The 17,641-nt window shown below is 38.4% G+C and overlaps 2 protein-coding genes across 3 annotated transcripts; both read left to right on the top strand.

The window, feature by feature from the left end:
* The first annotated feature begins 1,001 nt into the window (after positions 1–1,001).
* ice2 (interactor of little elongator complex ELL subunit 2) lies at positions 1,002–10,827 on the top strand. Of its 2 annotated transcripts, none has more exons than XM_014990328.2 (15): positions 1,002–1,131; positions 2,096–2,197; positions 2,323–2,641; positions 2,740–2,859; positions 3,432–3,566; positions 3,720–3,836; positions 4,098–4,257; positions 4,925–5,106; positions 5,189–5,999; positions 6,088–6,257; positions 6,688–6,817; positions 7,686–7,770; positions 8,813–8,863; positions 9,322–9,565; positions 10,489–10,827. In XM_014990328.2, exons 1-15 carry the CDS (start codon positions 1,118–1,120, stop codon positions 10,618–10,620), a joined length of 2,772 nt encoding a protein of 923 aa, XP_014845814.2. In that variant the 5' UTR covers positions 1,002–1,117; the 3' UTR covers positions 10,621–10,827. The 2 variants fall into 2 exon arrangements, with proteins under 2 accessions (XP_014845814.2, XP_014845815.1); XM_014990329.2 differs by lacking the exon at positions 10,489–10,827 and adding an exon at positions 10,049–10,156.
* Positions 10,828–10,976: 149 nt separating this feature from the next.
* On the top strand, positions 10,977–16,640 carry LOC106919763 (annexin A2). Its single transcript, XM_014990330.2, has 13 exons — positions 10,977–11,116; positions 11,707–11,764; positions 11,893–11,983; positions 13,074–13,168; positions 13,283–13,396; positions 13,747–13,837; positions 13,949–14,028; positions 14,132–14,191; positions 15,006–15,099; positions 15,196–15,291; positions 15,890–15,948; positions 16,190–16,312; positions 16,395–16,640. Exons 2-13 carry the CDS (start codon positions 11,717–11,719, stop codon positions 16,452–16,454), a joined length of 1,011 nt encoding a protein of 336 aa, XP_014845816.2. The 5' UTR covers positions 10,977–11,116; positions 11,707–11,716; the 3' UTR covers positions 16,455–16,640.
* The last annotated feature ends 1,001 nt before the right edge of the window (positions 16,641–17,641 follow it).

Below are 17,641 nucleotides of genomic sequence, written 5' to 3'. Positions count from 1 at the left end.
CATTCTGGAGAGGAAGCTGACATTATTATGGTTAAGGATGCCAAATACTGGAGAATAAATCATAATAGGTTTGCCCACATACTGTGAAAAGTCTACAAATCATAATGGAGACTGTAATAAATAATTTCTAACTTAATCCATATAGCATGAGAATTATTTTACACTATTTAGCAGAAAAATAACTACATCTGTTAGGAGGGATGACATAATTTAAAAAATGTGTACTAACCTTGCTGTACAAGTGTGAAAACCCTTAATCCAATTCTTTTCACCTCCTGATTTCTGTATTCAGTGTTTTTGAGTTCACAGCTGCCATAAATTATAATGAATTTCATGAATCTTACATAAAGCTCAGCTGTCCTGCTAGGATTTTTCCTGACTTTTCGTTTGTTATATGATGAAGGAATGCATGCAATTCTGAGAGCCGCTATGTATCTGTGCTTGAATATACTTAAGGATTTTGACAATGTATTAGAAACAGCTTCACTGACACTGGCTGTGTGCAAAAACAAGGAATTTAACTTTGATTTTAACTGCTTGCACATACATCAAGTATAAGTAGATAAACATTAGATGAAATAACATAAAATATGGAAGTATGCACAGACATTTTTTATGCAAAGTGGAGAGAAAGAAAGGTAGTTTGTAGTAGTGCAAGTTTGCTTATTTATTTCACAGGAGAGCAGCTGACCACTCAGGTTGTAATGTGTTCATTGTATCTAGCCAGCAGGAAGCAATTGTCATGCCATCATTAGATCCAGGTCTATTGAACCAAATGGATGTACTGACACCTTGATGATATGGGGTGGTATTATATTATATTATATTATATTATATTATATTATATTATATTATATTATATTATATTATATTATATTATATTATATTATATTAAGCTTGCAGCCATCATGCAAACGTTAAAAAAATATTACAGTGTATTACTGTTTACGTCCACTGGGGGCAGTAATGCACACAAAGAACATCAATGCTACTATATTTCTAACAGACAAAGAAGGTTGCCTGCAATGCAAACGGTTTTCAGGGAACGATGAAGTTCACTTGCTCTAACACCAACTTTCGTTAGGTTCTGCTTTGTTTTTCCTGACGGTTGACAACAATGGAGCTGGTGTGGTGAGTAACGTTATGAGTCTGTACCGCCGGGGCTTTGAGACAGTCGGAGGAATTCATCTCCACGCTGAACTCACTCACTGAATATTGTACTTTTATGGCTGTATGAAACCAGAGCAAACATCCTGAGACTGAAAGAGGCAAAGGGAAAGTTATTAACAACACACACATTATGTGTTTGACAGACAGTTGAACTGCGTTGGTCTAAACTGAATCGAACGAAACTCATCCTCTTCAGTGAAGAGATGAACTTGTATTGTTGATTAGCAATACAATTGTCATGAAAAGCTGCTTTTAATAACAAAGTCAAGGCTTGATTTATAACAAAACAATAGAAGTATCGGTTTTAATGCTATGGTACATTAAAAAAAATTAAACATTATTACAGTATACATTTATCATTCACTAATTTAGTTATTCAGTGGTTATTCTGTCGCTTATAGTTTATGAATTGAAGGGTTTTTATTACATAATGCTATATTGTGGCCTACACAAACATGAGTAAAACTGCTGAATTGACTGTTATCCAGCAGGCAGTCAATGGCACACTCCACAAATTCAGTGCAGCAATCCACAAGGTCATTTTGGAGCTATGATCCATGCTTCCCTGTGTTAACAAGCTTTATGAAGAAGCTATTTCACTTTACACCTTTTTAGGACCCGGCTCTTGCACACACTGGTGAAAGAACCAACAATTAACAGAAATAAATTATTTAAATATATCTTTGTGTGTAATGAGTCTTTATTCAATGAGTTTATATAATTTGACGTACTAAGTGAAATCAAATTTTGGCTTTATTCTAATTTATTAAAATGCACATTGACATTGATTCATCTTATTCAGAAATATTCTTCCATTGCACAAATTCGTAAATGTTTGTTTTCTAGCTAAAGTAATTTAGGGAGTTACTGATTACTTCATTAGTTAAATAATTATATGTTACTTTCAACTTCCTTTTAATGACAGGGATGATGACGCGCCTCCTGACGGTCCTTTCTTCACCAGAGACCTTTATGACAAACATTCACTCGCACCACCTATCAAAGAACGTTGGGCCTTTCTTCAAAGGTTTGCTTGCAAAAACTGAATCGCTATGCTAATAAGCAACTTCATGTGCACTTTTTTTTTTTTTTACTGTTGTAAAGTTAACCAGCAAGTGTTCCATTAATCTTTTTTAACACAACTATTTCTAGTCCTGCAGAGAACACCGACGTAAATCAAGAGTGTGAGGAGTCTGCGGAAGACCACAGTGCTCCTTCCCGAAAAAATGCTGCAAAGTTTAAAGGCAGCCAAGCGTCCGCCTGGGAGAGCTGTGACAGTGATGGCAGTGATTCTGTGGAACCAAAAAAGAGCAAGAGAGAGAGAACGTCCTGTAAAAAGACTGAGACGGAGATGGATGTTGCTTATCCTGAACCCAGGCTTCCCTATCCCTGCTTATCCAGCCTGTCCACCAAAGATCAGAAAACTTATGTTGGTTATTTGATGAACACGAAGAGCAGATGTCTTCCAAAGGTTCAAGCTTTCTTCATGAACTGATATAAGAGGTACTTCAGACCTGTTTATTGTCTTGACGTTCACATAATTTTTGTCTATAATTTACTCTGTTTCAGAACTTAATATTGCGAATAAACAATGAAGTTGTACAGTTCACGAAGTACCTGCAGGATGTTGCTAAAATATGTGCTGAGGACTACAACTTCATAACACAAGGAGCTATGCAGTACACAGAGGTACTTGAATGTAAAGGCTTGTATTTACTGTAATCTGTTAGGGCTGGACAATATGGCTGTAAAACGTATCAAAGCGTTTCATATTAGTTGATAGCAATAATTGTCAATATCCATAATTATTGATTAGTTTTTGTTTTAAATGTCTGGAATGCTGCCAAACTTGTGTTATGACCTTTTCTGTTTTATTCAGTTTTCACTTAATGTTGTTTTTTTTTAAAGACGTTATTGGGCATGGTGGCAAAAACTGAAACTGTTGTTGTACAAGTTACTCAAGAAGTTGTTGCTAGGTAACCAAAAGAGTGAGTTAGTTGATGCCAACTAACCTTGCTTAGCTTGCCGTGAGAGGTTGAGCAGCTAAAGGCTTTCCTTTGCCTTCGTCCCCCAGAATGCTGTGTGCTTCTGAATCAGAGTCCAGTGAATATTGTATGAATTGGATATTGAATATTCCATTATATGTATTGTCTATTGATCAGGTGTCCATCACGATATATATATTGATATTGATTTATTATTCAGCCTTGGGATCAATACTGTGCGGAAAAGTGCACAAAGAAACTCTAAATGTTTTTCAGGAGTTTTTTACAGCGTGTTTAGAGTCTGTGAAGTCACTTCCTCAGTTCTACCAGATCCATGAAGTGACCAGTTTGACAGGAGGAACGTTTAATCCAGGGCTGGCACTCACATTTGAGAAGCAGCTGTTGGCAATGGTAATATATTCCTGAACTAATCTCAGAAATATTAGCTTGTATCATTATCTTCTTTCGTTACACAAAGTTCTCGCTTCAAGTTTTGAACTGCAGAATCAGCCTTGTGTTGATTAACTTTGTCTCTTTCCACGTTTGCACCCATTATGTCTCCAGGGCACTGTGAATATCACCGACCACAAGATGGTGCCTGCTGATGCACAGCTTGCATCCGATTATCACAGTGTTTCATCAGCGAATCCTCCAGCTAAGAAAGCCGAGGACAAGCATGCTGTAAGCAATTGTCTCACTTGTTTTAATTGCTGCATTAGAAAAAGCAGAGATGTTTTACTGGTGGAATTGAATTCCTGATTGCGTGTCTGTTGGTAACCGCTTTTACTCTCCTGCACTCTTCAAAACAGACACCAGAGGGTGCTGGTGTCTTAATTTGTCTAACCGGTGTTTCTGAAAGAAACGTCTTGTGTTGCACAGAGCCCATTGAGTTACAACACCAACATTTAAATTAGTTTGAATACTTCTTGCTTTACCCCACAGAGGATCAGCAGTGACGGAAATGCAGAAAAACTGTGTGCTTATTATGAACCTCATGTCTGTCTGACGCGAGACGCCTTGGTGAGGCTGCTGGACAACCACGGCCCAGACTTTGGGGACCAATGGGAACTTCCTGTTTTGGTAAAAATAACACCAGGAAAAGGTGTGTTCAATGTTTCAGATGCAGTGTGTGTACGGTTACTGCAAAATGCCCTCTTATTTTATCCAATTTAACACGGTTGTTACAGTACAGCATAGTCTAAATAACGCTTGTAAAGACGAATTTTGAATATGACTGAGATGTCGAGGTGATCTGAGATTCACGTAAAGAATGAAAGGTGTGGGGAAAAAATACATTATACATCAGGAGCATGTTGTGCTTCCTTTGCTAAGTGTTTTTGCTAACATACTTAATTTTGTAGATGTTAATTTAAAAAGCATTAAGAGCAGAGTGACTTATTCCATGTTTTCTGTGTTCTCTAAATGGCTTACAGGACTTCTTAGGACTTTTTTTTAAACTTTCTGTTTGCTTCCCTTTACAGATTTGTTAATTGCATACCTTGTAGTTAAAGGAAAAGTTAGAAAGAAAACGGTTAAAGAGGCTAGCAGAATAAAGAAAGATGTTAATTTTACCCAGTAAAAGCTGACACATTATCACCACTAAAAGGCTTTCAGTGCAATTCTTGAATGTACTTAAAATATAAAGTGAGCTAAATGTTTATGATATTTTGAATTCTAATCCAAAGATGTGTGAGGGAAAAAAAGAAACATGGCTGCCTTACCAAATTTTATTTATTTGATTAATGTTTATCTCTGAACACTTTTTCCAGGCAGCGGTAAAAGGAAGACTGTGTACATAGACTCACCTCTCCTGAAGCGTGAAGTGACAATAAGAGAGAGGAGTCACATCTATCACGAAGAAAGTCTGAAGCTCTCCATCGTGACAAATGGAAGTAAAAAAGTCTTCCATTTATTGACCGAGCTGCCCGCGTCTGAGCAGCAGCTCACACAGGTAAGCCAACGAGAAAGCAGGCATGATCCAGGATATAGTATAAAATATGTAATCGTTTCTTTAATCATCTTCTTATCGTTAGGAGGCCTCCGTGAGAGGTTGTGTGTCTGTCGAAAACAAAGGCCTTGACTTTGAGGTGGACCTGACTGACCTAGAGACTTTTGGAGAAACTACGACTAAAATGCCACGGACAAAAAAAACACAGAGTCAGCAGGATGAAGAAGGTCAAAGCGGTGGATCTTCAAGAACCCCAGCTGTGACCAAGCCAAACAATTCCAATGAAACTCTCAAAGCTACCAGCTTTTCACAGGGAGGAATTAACTCTGCTCCTAAAAACAAGAAAAATATCAGAACAGCAACAAGTCAGCTGATGGTGAGTGAGCCTGAGTTGCAAAAGACTGAATCGTCCGGCTCTGACCAAAAATGTGATAAAGAGGAAGGTTTTACGGCAGATTCAGATGATGAGAAGCTGATCATTGATGAGGCTGGTTCTTCAGTAGCATTGCCCACAAATCAGTCAGAACCCTTGACTACAACATGCTCTGCAGACTCCTCAGTTACATCTTCCGTTCAGTCCACCCCTGCAAAAACGGTCTCCTCTCCGCCTTGTAAGCATACAAGGTCTAAACGAACCACCAGACAAACAAAAGCACCCGAGGATCAACTAGGCGAGATCCTGCGCATGCAAACAGCCATGTTCAAGTCCGGCAGTGAACCAGCTCCTGCCGTTAAGTCCCCAAGCCGCTGTGTGGGGCCCCAGCTCAACCCTCATACAACGTCCCTGGTTAAACCGTGTGTGTCGTCATATTTAGAAAGACACCAGAACGAAGATGCCGAGAGCCCTGTTGTTCCTGAATTTGCATCTGTTAACATCAGTCCTACAGAGCGCAAAAGTTAGTGCCGGTTTGCTTTGGTTTTGGTTGGTTTAATCTGTGTTTGTGGAACTTTAATAACGTGCAACTTTTTGTTGACCCCACTCAGAAATACTTTCAGCAAACCTTCAGGCTTGTGCAGAAGATGAACAAGATTATGAAGCTCCAGTGGAGGGGAATCTGCTTTACAAGCTTTACAGTCTGCAAGACCTCCTGGTGATGGTGCGCAGCTCCGTGTCTCTGACCCATACAAGAAAAGTAGGCAACAACCAGAACCAGGTGGGTTCACAATAACAAAGCTTTAGATTTGGTTTCTAAAGGTTTTTTTTTTTTTTACTTTTTCTTTGTTTTACTTTTTCTCATTTTACAAGCATAAACTTTTTTTTATTTGATCAGTATTTTATTTAATAGACTACACAACAGCACATAAATGAAGTAGAAGCAAAATATGCATGAATATTTTTCAGTGGTTAGATGACGTGGCAAGCTGTTCATGTTTTTTTTTAGTGTTTTATAAATATTTGATTTCATGTTAAATGTTATCTATGCTATAAAGTTAACCTGACAGGGATTGTGAATGGAAATTACAGGCTAGAACTACATTTGTAACATACATAGTGATATATTTTTTTTTAATTTCTGCCATACGCATACAGAAACAAATTTATGCTAGCAGCTCCTTACTATCTTCTGTGTTCTCTCCTAACAGCATGTGCCAGTTCATGTTTTACCCAAGTTGGAGTACCAGCTTTCTTACGGTGTTGAACGTCTAACGAACAGCGAGGCTTGCCAGCTGTGGACGGAGACATCGCTTCACTCCAGCACAGCGCCTTACATTGGTAAAAAAAAATATAATAAACACTCAAACTAAGACAAGGGATCCCCCCCTATTTTGGGGGGGGGGATTAGTACTTATTTTCTTCAAAATAAGTATTGGAAAAATTGCTCAAGTAATGTTTGTAAATGTTTTCCCTCCTCCGCCGTGTCCATTGGTAACCATGAGACGAATCCTCCCACAAACCAGCAGAATAGTCATTCGATGACTCACTCTGCTGCTGTGGTTGTGTAGTTGTGAAGTTTACTCTGTTGCCATAGCTATGACCATATCTTCAATTACAAAGGGTGGAATTTGCAAAGCTAAGCTGAATGTTGTTTTGGGGTTTAGGTGCAGTACTAATGCATATTTTCAGCCAGCATCCTGCTTGCCTGTTGCTTAAAAGGAAGGGGACCACTCCTTCCATTCTTCTTCACTTGTCTTGACTTATGTAGGCATGGTCTGGTAATGCTACCTGTCTAGTAGATGGAACAGGTTTCTTTTCTAAAGGAAAATAAAGTATTAGTTTTTAAGAATTAGTTCACCCACTATATTGTATATAAAATACTCGGCGACAAAACTGTGGTACCATTTCAGCTAAGTGGAATATTAGAAAGCATCTACTTGGTAATAAGGTTGTGCAACACAATCGACTAAGGAAAAGCTTCCTTCTTTGCTGGGCGGGTTCTAGTTTATCATGTGGCAGGTCTTGTGGCATTCCCCATCTGTGTATGGGGAATGCCTGGTTGGAGACTCTATAAACACTCCATAACTGGAGGCGTTGTGGAAAGAAGCACTGCTCATCAGTTGCAGTCAGCTTGATGAAAAAAGGGGGATGGAGAAATGATATGCAATCATTGTAACCATTTCATTCTCTCTCTTTGGCCCTGCAGCTCACATCAATGCACACACATCTAAAGTTGCTCTGCTGAGGAAGTTGCCTGACGACTGGATGCAGAACATCTCCTGTGGGTTCAAGTGAGTGTTCTTACAGCAGATGTGTGCTCATGATTAGATTCCCCTAATCCACTCAAAATGATTATGTTACTTATAACCTGGAGGTGGAGATTTTGAAACTCGCTTACTTACGGGGCCCTCCTCTTTGGAGGGAGAGGGGGAGGGGTTGTACCTGTGATTGTCCTCTTGAGGCCACCATACTCTGGGGGGGGCCTGCGGATGTCTGGGGTTTGCCTTAATATTCCACATTCATATAGTAAAATCTTCCATACAGTCCATACCTGTTCACTTAGTTATTCTCATGGGCATTCTGACTGACGGAGGGCACTCAGGACCAGGACTTGAGAAACAATGAAAAGTCAAGAAAGTTTGTGGTTCTAATGTGACAAAATCAAGCAATGATTGTGGATTCTTGTATAAATCTCTGTATAAACTGTGAAATGATTCATAGAAGTTGTAATCCTACTGGATTATGATGAATGGAGCTGCACTTTGTCTTTTGCCTGTGTTAAAAAAAACAAACAAACAAAAAAAGAGTTTTCTCATCTGTACTCGCTACTTGAAAACACTGACCAACATAACAGTAATGGTATTTTGATCGTGGAACGTATAGAACAAGGAATGCCTTGTGATGATAAAATTGCTGCTGGTCTTTTGGAAACTGTCTTAGTTTAACTGTTACAACCCAATTTAGTTCTCGTTATGCTTTTACACTCTAAACTACAATCAGTAGGATTTATGTTGCGTTACACCACTACATGTTTGCTCTCTTACAGTACAGTCTAAGGTGTGACTAAATTTGTCAGAGAACTTGTCAGGAAATGCTACAGGCAGCAGTGTGTGGGATGTGCTTCTCTTTCTCTGTTGCCACATTGATGATGATTGTGACACTGCTGTGTTGAGTAATTAGGCTGGAGAGCATTGACCTGCAGCTTTTGGTGGAATCACAGTTAGCATCACATGCAGCTGTCATGCCCTTGAGTTTGTCATCTCAGCGTTGAAATTGCTATCCAAGCCTAAATTATACAGAGGAAAGAAATGGTAATTTATTTTCTGTTCACAGGCCTTCCAAGTCTCTGAATATTCTGCACCACCTACTGAAAAAGCTAACTGGGTAAGTTATTTCCCTCACCTTGGTTTAAATTGTAGATTAGTAGCAAATTTGAATGCAAATGTTTAAACCTGTTGCACTATTCTGAGTTGCAAATTAAAATGACTTTGCACATATAACACCAAGCAAAAACTTTAAACCAAGAAGCCTTGGCCCCTTAGAAGCAAACAGCGAAGAAATTAGTCATTATTCAAGACTCCTGAACAACACTGGTTCTCTGTTCAAACTGCTGAAATATTCCCACATTCATTCTTTCAGCCTCAGGGAGAACTTATGGCATTATTCTTAGCCCTTCTTGTGTTTGTTTCACAACGGGTTGCTCAACCCGCTGCTTTCTTAAGGCGCCGTATGTTCCCATCATCACTCAGCCCAGAAACAAAGCAGAATAAGAAATCTGTGCAATCACATGTTTCTCTGTGAAAGCCCTGTCTAAACTACACCGACCTCTGTTTGTTTGTCAGGTTGGACGAAGGTCAGTACTTGATCGTTCACAAAACTGGAGAGGCGTTTGTCACTCTGCTGAAAGCAGGAGGTGAAAAAGTGAGTCGAGGAGCTTACAACCTGCAGCAGAACCACGGCTCTGTTCCTCAGCCACCAAAGTTGGGTATTGTGCCTTGGATACCCGTTGATCCGGCTGTGGTCCTTCCTTTCCACCAGCAACACGGCCGAGTTCCCTGTACTTTTCCTCCAAATACCTTTCAAAAGGTGCGTAATCAGTTAAATTTCCACAAAAAAACAAAAAAAAAAATAACAATGTTGGAGGAAAAATCCTCTTCATTGGGATTTTAGTATAGGATAGCTCTATATAATGTAGTACATAAGTATGAGGGGAACAAAGAATGTTTTTTTTTTTTTACAAATAAAAATACAATAATTATTGTATCGGTAAACAGACGATGTGATTTAATCTCAGTATAAATGGAATTGTTCTGTGCAGACCTCAGAGGTTTGACAGAGAACATCAAAGATATTGTAAAGACCAAGGAACATGTCATGGATAAAGCAAGGTTAGGTTAGAATACAATACTGTCCTGTCTCAGAACATCTCGCATAACATAGAACAGAGAACATGTAGTGATGTTGGACATGTAGTTTTTTTTTGTAAAAAACAAAAAAACAAATTGTAGAACCTTGTATTGGTTTCCCTCAACATTAATGTTATGCTCTTCTTATGTTGCTCTATTGCAGAAAGTCCCAGTTGAATGCATAAAGGTTTCTAGAGGTGTAAAGAGGTGTAATGTTTTGAAACGTCAACATAATAAAGGGCTATAAATACTTTTGTAAGTTGTTGCTGCTGGACAAAAAAAAAAAAAAAAAAAAAAAAAGAGACCAAACTTGTTGAGAATTCTTTCAACTCAAAGATCACACTTGGTAAGTCAGTTCAAGAAACTAGAGAAACACAAAAAGTAAAATCCTGTTTCTTTCTGGTAGTTTGAAAAAGGTTCTTGGCTGTTATCTTATCAGACCGGGCTTGTTAGACAGAGAGAATACTTTTATTCGAGCAGTGATTATTATTGCAGACAACAAAGATATTTTTTGTTTTGTTTTTTGTTTGCTTTTCTTTTTCTTTTTTTGAGAATTAATTTGCTAAAACTGTTTATTGCATTCTATTTCCCCATCCCTTTCAGGCAGCAAAAGATGGAAATTACAACCTCAGAGGTGGGGAGAAGAAGAACCCGAACGTCCAGAAGAACAAACAAACCAAACGTTCAGCCAGACGTAAAAAATACATTAAAAAGCTTGTTGAGAAGTCTGTTTAAAAGCCAAATCCTTCCATTTCTTGCTCAGGTTATTCTGGACCAGTGTTACTGCTTTAGGCGTTTTAACAATGATGGCAATACCAGAACACCGTCATTGTAATTTTAAATAAATCTATTACATTTGCTGACATGTTTTATGTGCTTTGTTTAAAACTAATGTTTTGTAAAACCAGACTCAAAATAAACACGAATGTTCGTGCTGCACGATGTCATGGATCATTTTCTTTCTAATGCGGACGCTGGCAGCGTGTGGGTTATCCAAATTAAAGAGAGAGCCTCCCGAACGGGCAGACCTGAGCGCGCTGGTTTAATGTTGGAAAGTTGCAGAGCTTGAAGGCCTTACTTGTTCCAACAGGGGAACAGGGTGGAGTCATGAGGTCATAGTACAGGGAGGGGATTGAAGCAATCTTTGCCACAAAAGTTCAGCTTTCACGCTCCATTCTGCCTAAACCTTCCAGGGACAAATCTCTGCATCATCTCAACATCTACAAGAAAGGTAATTCTGCAACGACATTGCTTCTTGGCGTCAAATAACCTCACATATTTAATCTAACTTTAAACAGCTGAAAGCTTAAGAGGTTTTTCAACTTCCAAAGACACTTGGAAGGACATGATTTTTCACATAACTTCCACTTGGCTGGCATGAGTCTCGTGATTTGCTCTGTTTGGATTCAGTTCTAGAAGTAGCTTTTGTGTGTGTGTGTGTGGGTGTGTGTGAGCAGTATGAATTTATTATCCCTCAGTTAAGTTCAGAAGCATTATTTCCAGGGTGTGTCCACTTTGGAGCTGTTGTAATGAAAGTGTAACGTGGAGCAGCAGAGACTTTAAATAGCCACCAACCACACTGTTGGTAGAAAATATTCCATATGTGATCCAGGTGGAAAGTTAAAATAATAATAATAATAATAATGTAATTCTTAACAAGCATATTTAGAGTCATTGTGCCTCTGTTGAGAAGGCATTTCTTTCAGCTCAGACAATTTTATCTTCAGTCTAAGTAAACATGCCCTCTTGTTTTGTAAAGCCAAACAAGTCAGCAAGAAGATTAGAGAGGAATTTCAGCTCCGGCTTTTGTCTCTTTTTCAGAAAACTCAACATGGCTTTGGTTTCAGAGTTTCTGGGACAGCTGTCTCTCAATGTTGCGGTAATGTCAAACTTTTGTCTTGACAATTACAGCTTTTTTTTTTTTTTTTTTTTTTTTTACACAGATCAGATTCTTTATTTTCAAGCAGCAGTTGCATTATTTACAAATTGATTTGCTTTGTATTGCAGCATGAACCTCTGCACCCCACTGTGGTACCTGTTAGGGACTTTGACCCAGACAGAGATGCTGCCAGAATAGAGACTGCAATCAAAACCAAAGGTAGGATGCAGCTCTTTGTGTGACTGTGTGATGGTTTTGTCTCTCTTACAGAGGATTTGTCGGTACTTGAGTCAGCCTCAGTGTGGCCACACTGGAAACTCCTCCTCATCTGTGCCTCATAGCTGGCAGGGCTTCCTCTGTCTGCTGAATCAGAGTTATCTTTAACAGCCTGTCTGTTCTATTACAATGTTATACATGTAAGAGAGAAAACTATATTTTTTTTTTACATCAAATTACACACATCAGTAGTGAGGCCCTGTAGCCTTCCTGTAGGTACTCCCTATAATTTTGAAGAAAAAATAAAACTGTCCTAATGTCTAAAGTCCTAGCGCAAAATTTTCGCGAAACAGGCGGACGGAGCCTGGTGCTGCAAGGCTGGAGGCCTTGTCCTGTTAGGCTGTGATTTTATCTTTTCTTTTTATCTTTTTATTACTTTCTTTTTCTTTCTCACTGTTTAAAATTATGTAAAGCACTTTGAAATGCCTTGCTGCTGAAATGTGCTATACAAATAAAATTTGATTGATTGATTGATTAAAGTTTGACCAAGAGTCAAACCATCTTAGTCAGGAAATGAACAAATGAACAAACAACCTAACACTGTAAGATAAAATTACTAATTGTCAAAATGGCTGTTAATCATTTTAAGTTAATTAAGTTTAAAATGCATATTGCAGATTGATTTACCAGAAATGGTTAATAGATTACAGAGGATCGATCAGAATAAAAGTGGGATGGTGGCCAAACATATTCCATTTTTGTTGATCTTCACATGGAAAAGTTGAATGAATCACCCAGCAAGGCTCACAGCTGTTTCCTTGCAGACTGTGTACAATCTGTTCCTCTCTGTTAGGCAAAATATAAAACAACTTCAGACTCTGACAATGAGAGAAAATGTTTTGAACTTTTTAAGTCAGAAAAAAGTTCTACCTTCCCAGAACACGTCAAAACCACAACAGATGACATTCAAAACTGAATTTTATCTGTCAATGAGTGGTATCCGAAGAAGAGCTGAACGGGTTCCTCAGAACTCTGCAGATTTTGTGCATCAAAGTTGATGTTGTATTTCAGGTGTTGTATTTCTTTTTCTCAGGAGTGGATGAGCAGACCATCATCGATGTCCTAACAAAAAGATCTTACTCTCAAAGGAGAGAAATTGCTTTCGCTTATGAAAAAAGAGCGAAAAAGGTACAGTAGGTTCAGGCACAAAATCAAAGCTTGCTTCAAAGCCCTTGCGTTTCCTTTTTGTGTAACCCTGCGGGACACATTGGGATTAAAGTGACGGCGTCATTATGTTTCCAGGACATGATCACAGCTCTGAAAGCAGCATTGTCTGGCAGTCTGGAAACTGTCATCCTCGGACTGATGAAGAGCACATCCCAGTATGACGCCTCAGAGATCAGAGGATCCATCAAGGTAAACGGCCTGAATTCGATCATTGAAGATTTCTGCCGCCCTCTAGTGGCCAAATGCCATCATATGTTTTGGTTTTCTGTAGAAGAGTTGAAGTGTGGAGGTGGATATCCCGCCAACCCTCAACTGCACCTCCAGTTTTAAACTGGGTTCTGATTAGAAAAACAGATCATGTTTCAATAAAACTATGACTCTCACCTTCTCACAACCATATGTTCCATTGGGAAATTGGTGAATGTATTATATTTTTAAGAATCGCACAAAGAATTGAAATTGCCAACATGACTTTATAAAGCCAAGGTGATTAATGTGAGAACTTCTGTCTGTTTTTTTTTTTGTTTGTTTTTTTTTAGGGTTTAGGAACAGATGAGGAAACTCTGATTGAGATCTTATGCTCACGCAGCAATGATGAGTTGGTTGAAATCAAGAAAGTCTACAGTGATTGTGAGTTCAAAATGTCTCTGCTTTTCTAGAAAACAGCTGTTCAGTGATTTGGAGATTTACATCTTAGACATGGATATTAATGCCAGAAATAACTCAGATTTTGTTTTATAGTATTCAAGAAAGATTTGGCAAAAGATGTGGCAGGAGATACCTCTGGAAACTTTGCTAAGCTGCTTTTGGCTCTGGTGGATGTGAGTGAAAAGTACGCATTTTTGTCATTTTGGACGCAATTCAGGTGGAACTAATAAAAGTCTTGTTTGTTTTTTTTTTGTTTTTTTTTCCATTTCTGCACAGACGAAGAGAGACGAACCCAGTGCTATTGTAGACTATGAAAAGATAGATACAGATGCCAGAGTAAGTTTTCAATTGGTATTATGTGTGTTAGTTTTGATGTATGGAGATAAATTAAATAATTTTACCTTCTGTTTTAGAATAGAACAAAAGTTATCACTTTAAGTAAACTTTAAAATGACATCTGCACGTCTTATTCTAGAAAAATTTACTACTAGAAAATTGAGATTCATACTGGTACATCATTGACATGATATGGTTTCACGGACCATATCATAAAGTTTTATCACAACAGTTATATGGGGACATCGGTGGGATTGTTGGTGATTTTTACCCCTGGTATTTTTACCAGCAGGAAGTTTTTAAAAATTATTTTTGGTTGGATTGGTGTTCAGAATCAGCCATATTTTATAAAACAGGGGAGAAGAACCAATTTAAATGGAGATGGAGTACTATGGAATCTTTAAAAGTAGCTTACAATTTAATTATTTGAGATTTGAGCATTTTTATAAATATTGTAAAAACTCATGAATAACATAAAAGTAATAAACATATATGCTGTGATTTAAGTATGTAGGTACTTTATAGATACAAGGTACTTTAGGCATTTGGGTGTAAAACACCTGCAGCAACTCAGTCATTTTGAATTAAATGAACAGTGAGTTCATTTAATTCTGATCATGCCATCATTTATGCCATTCTTGTGTGACTATATTTGAATATATTTGACTGTATTTCCATTTTGCTTCTGATCGCAACACTGCAAATCTACTGCAGCGACGCAGATCCCTGAGAGATTAGCGTGACAAATTGGTGTGTCCCCAAAAACGATACAGTAAGTCGCAAGCAGTGTAATGAAGTGGTTCTCCCTAATCAGGCTCTTTATGATGCTGGAGTGAAAATAAAAGGAACCGATGTCAACACCTGGATCTCCATTATGTCTCAGAGGAGCGTCCCCCACCTGCGCAAAGGTAACCACTTACCTGATTTCTGGTTCTCTGAAGTAGATTGGGTTCTCTAAAGTCAAATATGTATAAGCGTTTTTTTGTTTTTTTTCTCTCTTTCAGTATTTGACAAGTACAAGAGTTACAGCCCCTATGACATGCAGGAGAGTATTGTGAAGGAAGTTAAAGGAGATTTGCAGAAGTCGTTTCTTGTGCTAGGTACTCTTAATCTTTTCTTTCATAATCCTCTAGATCAGGGGTCCCCAAACTTTTTCCTGCGAGGGCCACATAGCTGTTCTTTTCTCTGGTCGGGGGCCAGTCTTAGTTTTTGGAGAAAGAAACCTTAGAAAGTTCTTGTCGAGGGGGGGGGGGGGGTGGTTGAGAGTGAAACTGTGGAGGGGGGGGCGACGACACATTCGCACTTTTAGATATTTTTACCCAGAATGCAAATGGAAAAAACCGTGAGTGAAACGGTGACTGGGACTGACTAATATATATTCCATTGAGGGAAAGTTAGTTTCACATTTGCTCAAACCCCCTGGTGGTTGAAGAAAAATTCACATATAAACCAGAAAATACAATATATGAAAAAAAACACTGAATGCTCTCTGGTATGAGGAGGCGGGCCGGATCCGGCATTGTTCAGGGGGCCGGACCAAATGACGTGGCGGGCCGGATCCGGCCCGCAGGCCGTAGTTTGGGGACCCCTGCTCTAGATTATGTGTTGTTAAAGCCATTAAAATATCACAAAAGAAAACAAGTTGTTGCTTCCAACACACAGAACTGTGGATTTAATCTGTTTGTGTTGCTTTTCCAGTTCAGTGCTTTGAAAACAAGCAGCTTTATTTTGCTAAAAAGCTGAATGAAGCCATGAAGGTATGTGCAAAGTTGTTTTGTTTTTTTTGCCCCTTTTCTCCTTCTTACAAATGGACTATTTTTTACTTCTAGCAATTATTTATTTTAAAAAAAATGTACTTTGTTACAGTCAAAATGTTCTGCAGAAAGACAAAAGAAGTCAAAGTTGGCAAAAATTTGTTGCACCGGTCTTACATCAGCTACTGTATTTTAAGTCAAAAGTATGGACAAGTTTAATGCTGACTCGTTCTCCTCTGCTTAGGGAAAAGGAGCCAAAGAGAAGATTGTGACCAGGATTATTGTGTCCCGCTGTGAGGTGGACCTGAAAAAGATTTGTTCTGAATACAAGGGCACCTTCGGGCAGTCCCTGCAGCAGACTATCACTGTAAGCAACCTCTTACTGATTAACTGTGAAGCATTTTCTATCACCCTGCTCGTCCCTTTATCTTTCTTTTCCCCCTCTACAGGAACATACCAAAGGAGACTACCAGAAGGCAATGCTCAGCCTCTGCGGACCAGACCAGTAATAACAGTCTTTCGATATCCAAAGGGTTTTCCAATCTCTTTGTACTGGAAATATGGGCCGACAACTGCACATTACAGCACAGACTTAGAAGTATGGTAGTGAAGAAGGAAAAAAAAAATAGAACTTAAAAAAAAATGTGCTATTTATGATTGTTATACCAGATCATTAATACATTTTCTTTTCTGGACTACTGACTCTTTGTTTTCTTTCATCCTAACATGCTGTTTTCATATTTTACCATCAGAGGGCGGTAAAGTTGCACAAAAGAAATGTTCCTGTGTCAAGTCCCTCGCTTCCTGTCTGAGTATCTGCAGAAGAAATGCAGAGATTTAGAGGCTGGCAGGAAATATTTGACAATAAATTGCATGTTTGGTTTTAATCCATGCATCCGTTTGAATCATATAATATAATTTAAGTCAAAAGTGATGTAAACTGTTAACTTTTCATCGGATGAGCTTAAGATGACTAAATTTAAACTACGAGTTTAATGTTTTTAAACCATCAGCGTCGATGTAAAGCAAAAAAAAAAAAAGAAGAAAACAAGCTTGTTTGAGAGATAAACAGTGATCGAGTATCACCCTCCAAACTCGAAGAGGATGATTTAATCATTAGTGTGTTTTTCCGTGTTTGTTTGGTGCTAATATTTTAATTGAAAATGTTAATTTTACCTCTGGCAAGGATCATTTGCATAGCACTAAACAAGCCTCTATACAACATGTTTCTGCTGTTTAGTTTGTGGTCTCTCAGGATGAGAAAAAAAAAAAAAAACCGTGTTGTCAAGGCATTTCTACTGAAGTATAAGGGCAAAAATATAGCCCCTAAAGAGAAAATACGAATCGCTGAACACAAATGAGGAAAGGATAGGAAGGAAAGTGCAATAATTTTGTGAAACTGGGGAGCTGCAGCTCCGTTTGGTGTTATTGTGGGAGAAACGACCTGATAAGTGATGGTTCTGTCCAATATTTTCAACGATTGACTAGCTAAAGGGGGGGAAATGGCTTCAAGTTTTAACAAGACATTGGATTTATGATCATTTTGTAATAATATTGATGAGAACATTAGCCCTTTGTGATGGTTTGTGTTTATAGGCAATAAAAAATAAAATATAGCACAAAGTGAGATAAAACAGTATTTTGTGAAGCCTGGATGGAGATTTATGTGAGAGCATGTTGACAGATTAATCTTTGC

The sequence above is a fragment of the Poecilia mexicana genome, unplaced genomic scaffold (genome assembly GCF_051168715.1).
Source record: "Poecilia mexicana isolate PSO_F unplaced genomic scaffold, ASM5116871v1 scaffold_6, whole genome shotgun sequence".
Classification (NCBI taxonomy): domain Eukaryota; kingdom Metazoa; phylum Chordata; class Actinopteri; order Cyprinodontiformes; family Poeciliidae; genus Poecilia; species Poecilia mexicana.
Note: the sequence above shows the minus strand (reverse complement) of the source record. Positions and strands in the feature narration are given on the sequence as shown.

Excerpts from the sequence above, each read along its gene's own strand:
- ice2 (XM_014990328.2), top strand. Across the intron at positions 2,198-2,322 it reads CGTTGGGCCTTTCTTCAAAG|TCCTGCAGAGAACACCGACG; the intron begins GTTTGCTTGCAA and ends AACTATTTCTAG. Across the intron at positions 6,258-6,687 it reads TAGGCAACAACCAGAACCAG|CATGTGCCAGTTCATGTTTT; the intron begins GTGGGTTCACAA and ends CTCTCCTAACAG.
- LOC106919763 (XM_014990330.2), top strand. The coding sequence starts at position 11,717 with ATGGCTTTGGTTTCAGAGTTTCTGGGACAGCTGTCTCTCAATGTTGCG. Across the intron at positions 14,192-15,005 it reads AGATAGATACAGATGCCAGA|GCTCTTTATGATGCTGGAGT; the intron begins GTAAGTTTTCAA and ends CTCCCTAATCAG. Across the intron at positions 16,313-16,394 it reads CCCTGCAGCAGACTATCACT|GAACATACCAAAGGAGACTA; the intron begins GTAAGCAACCTC and ends CCCCCTCTACAG.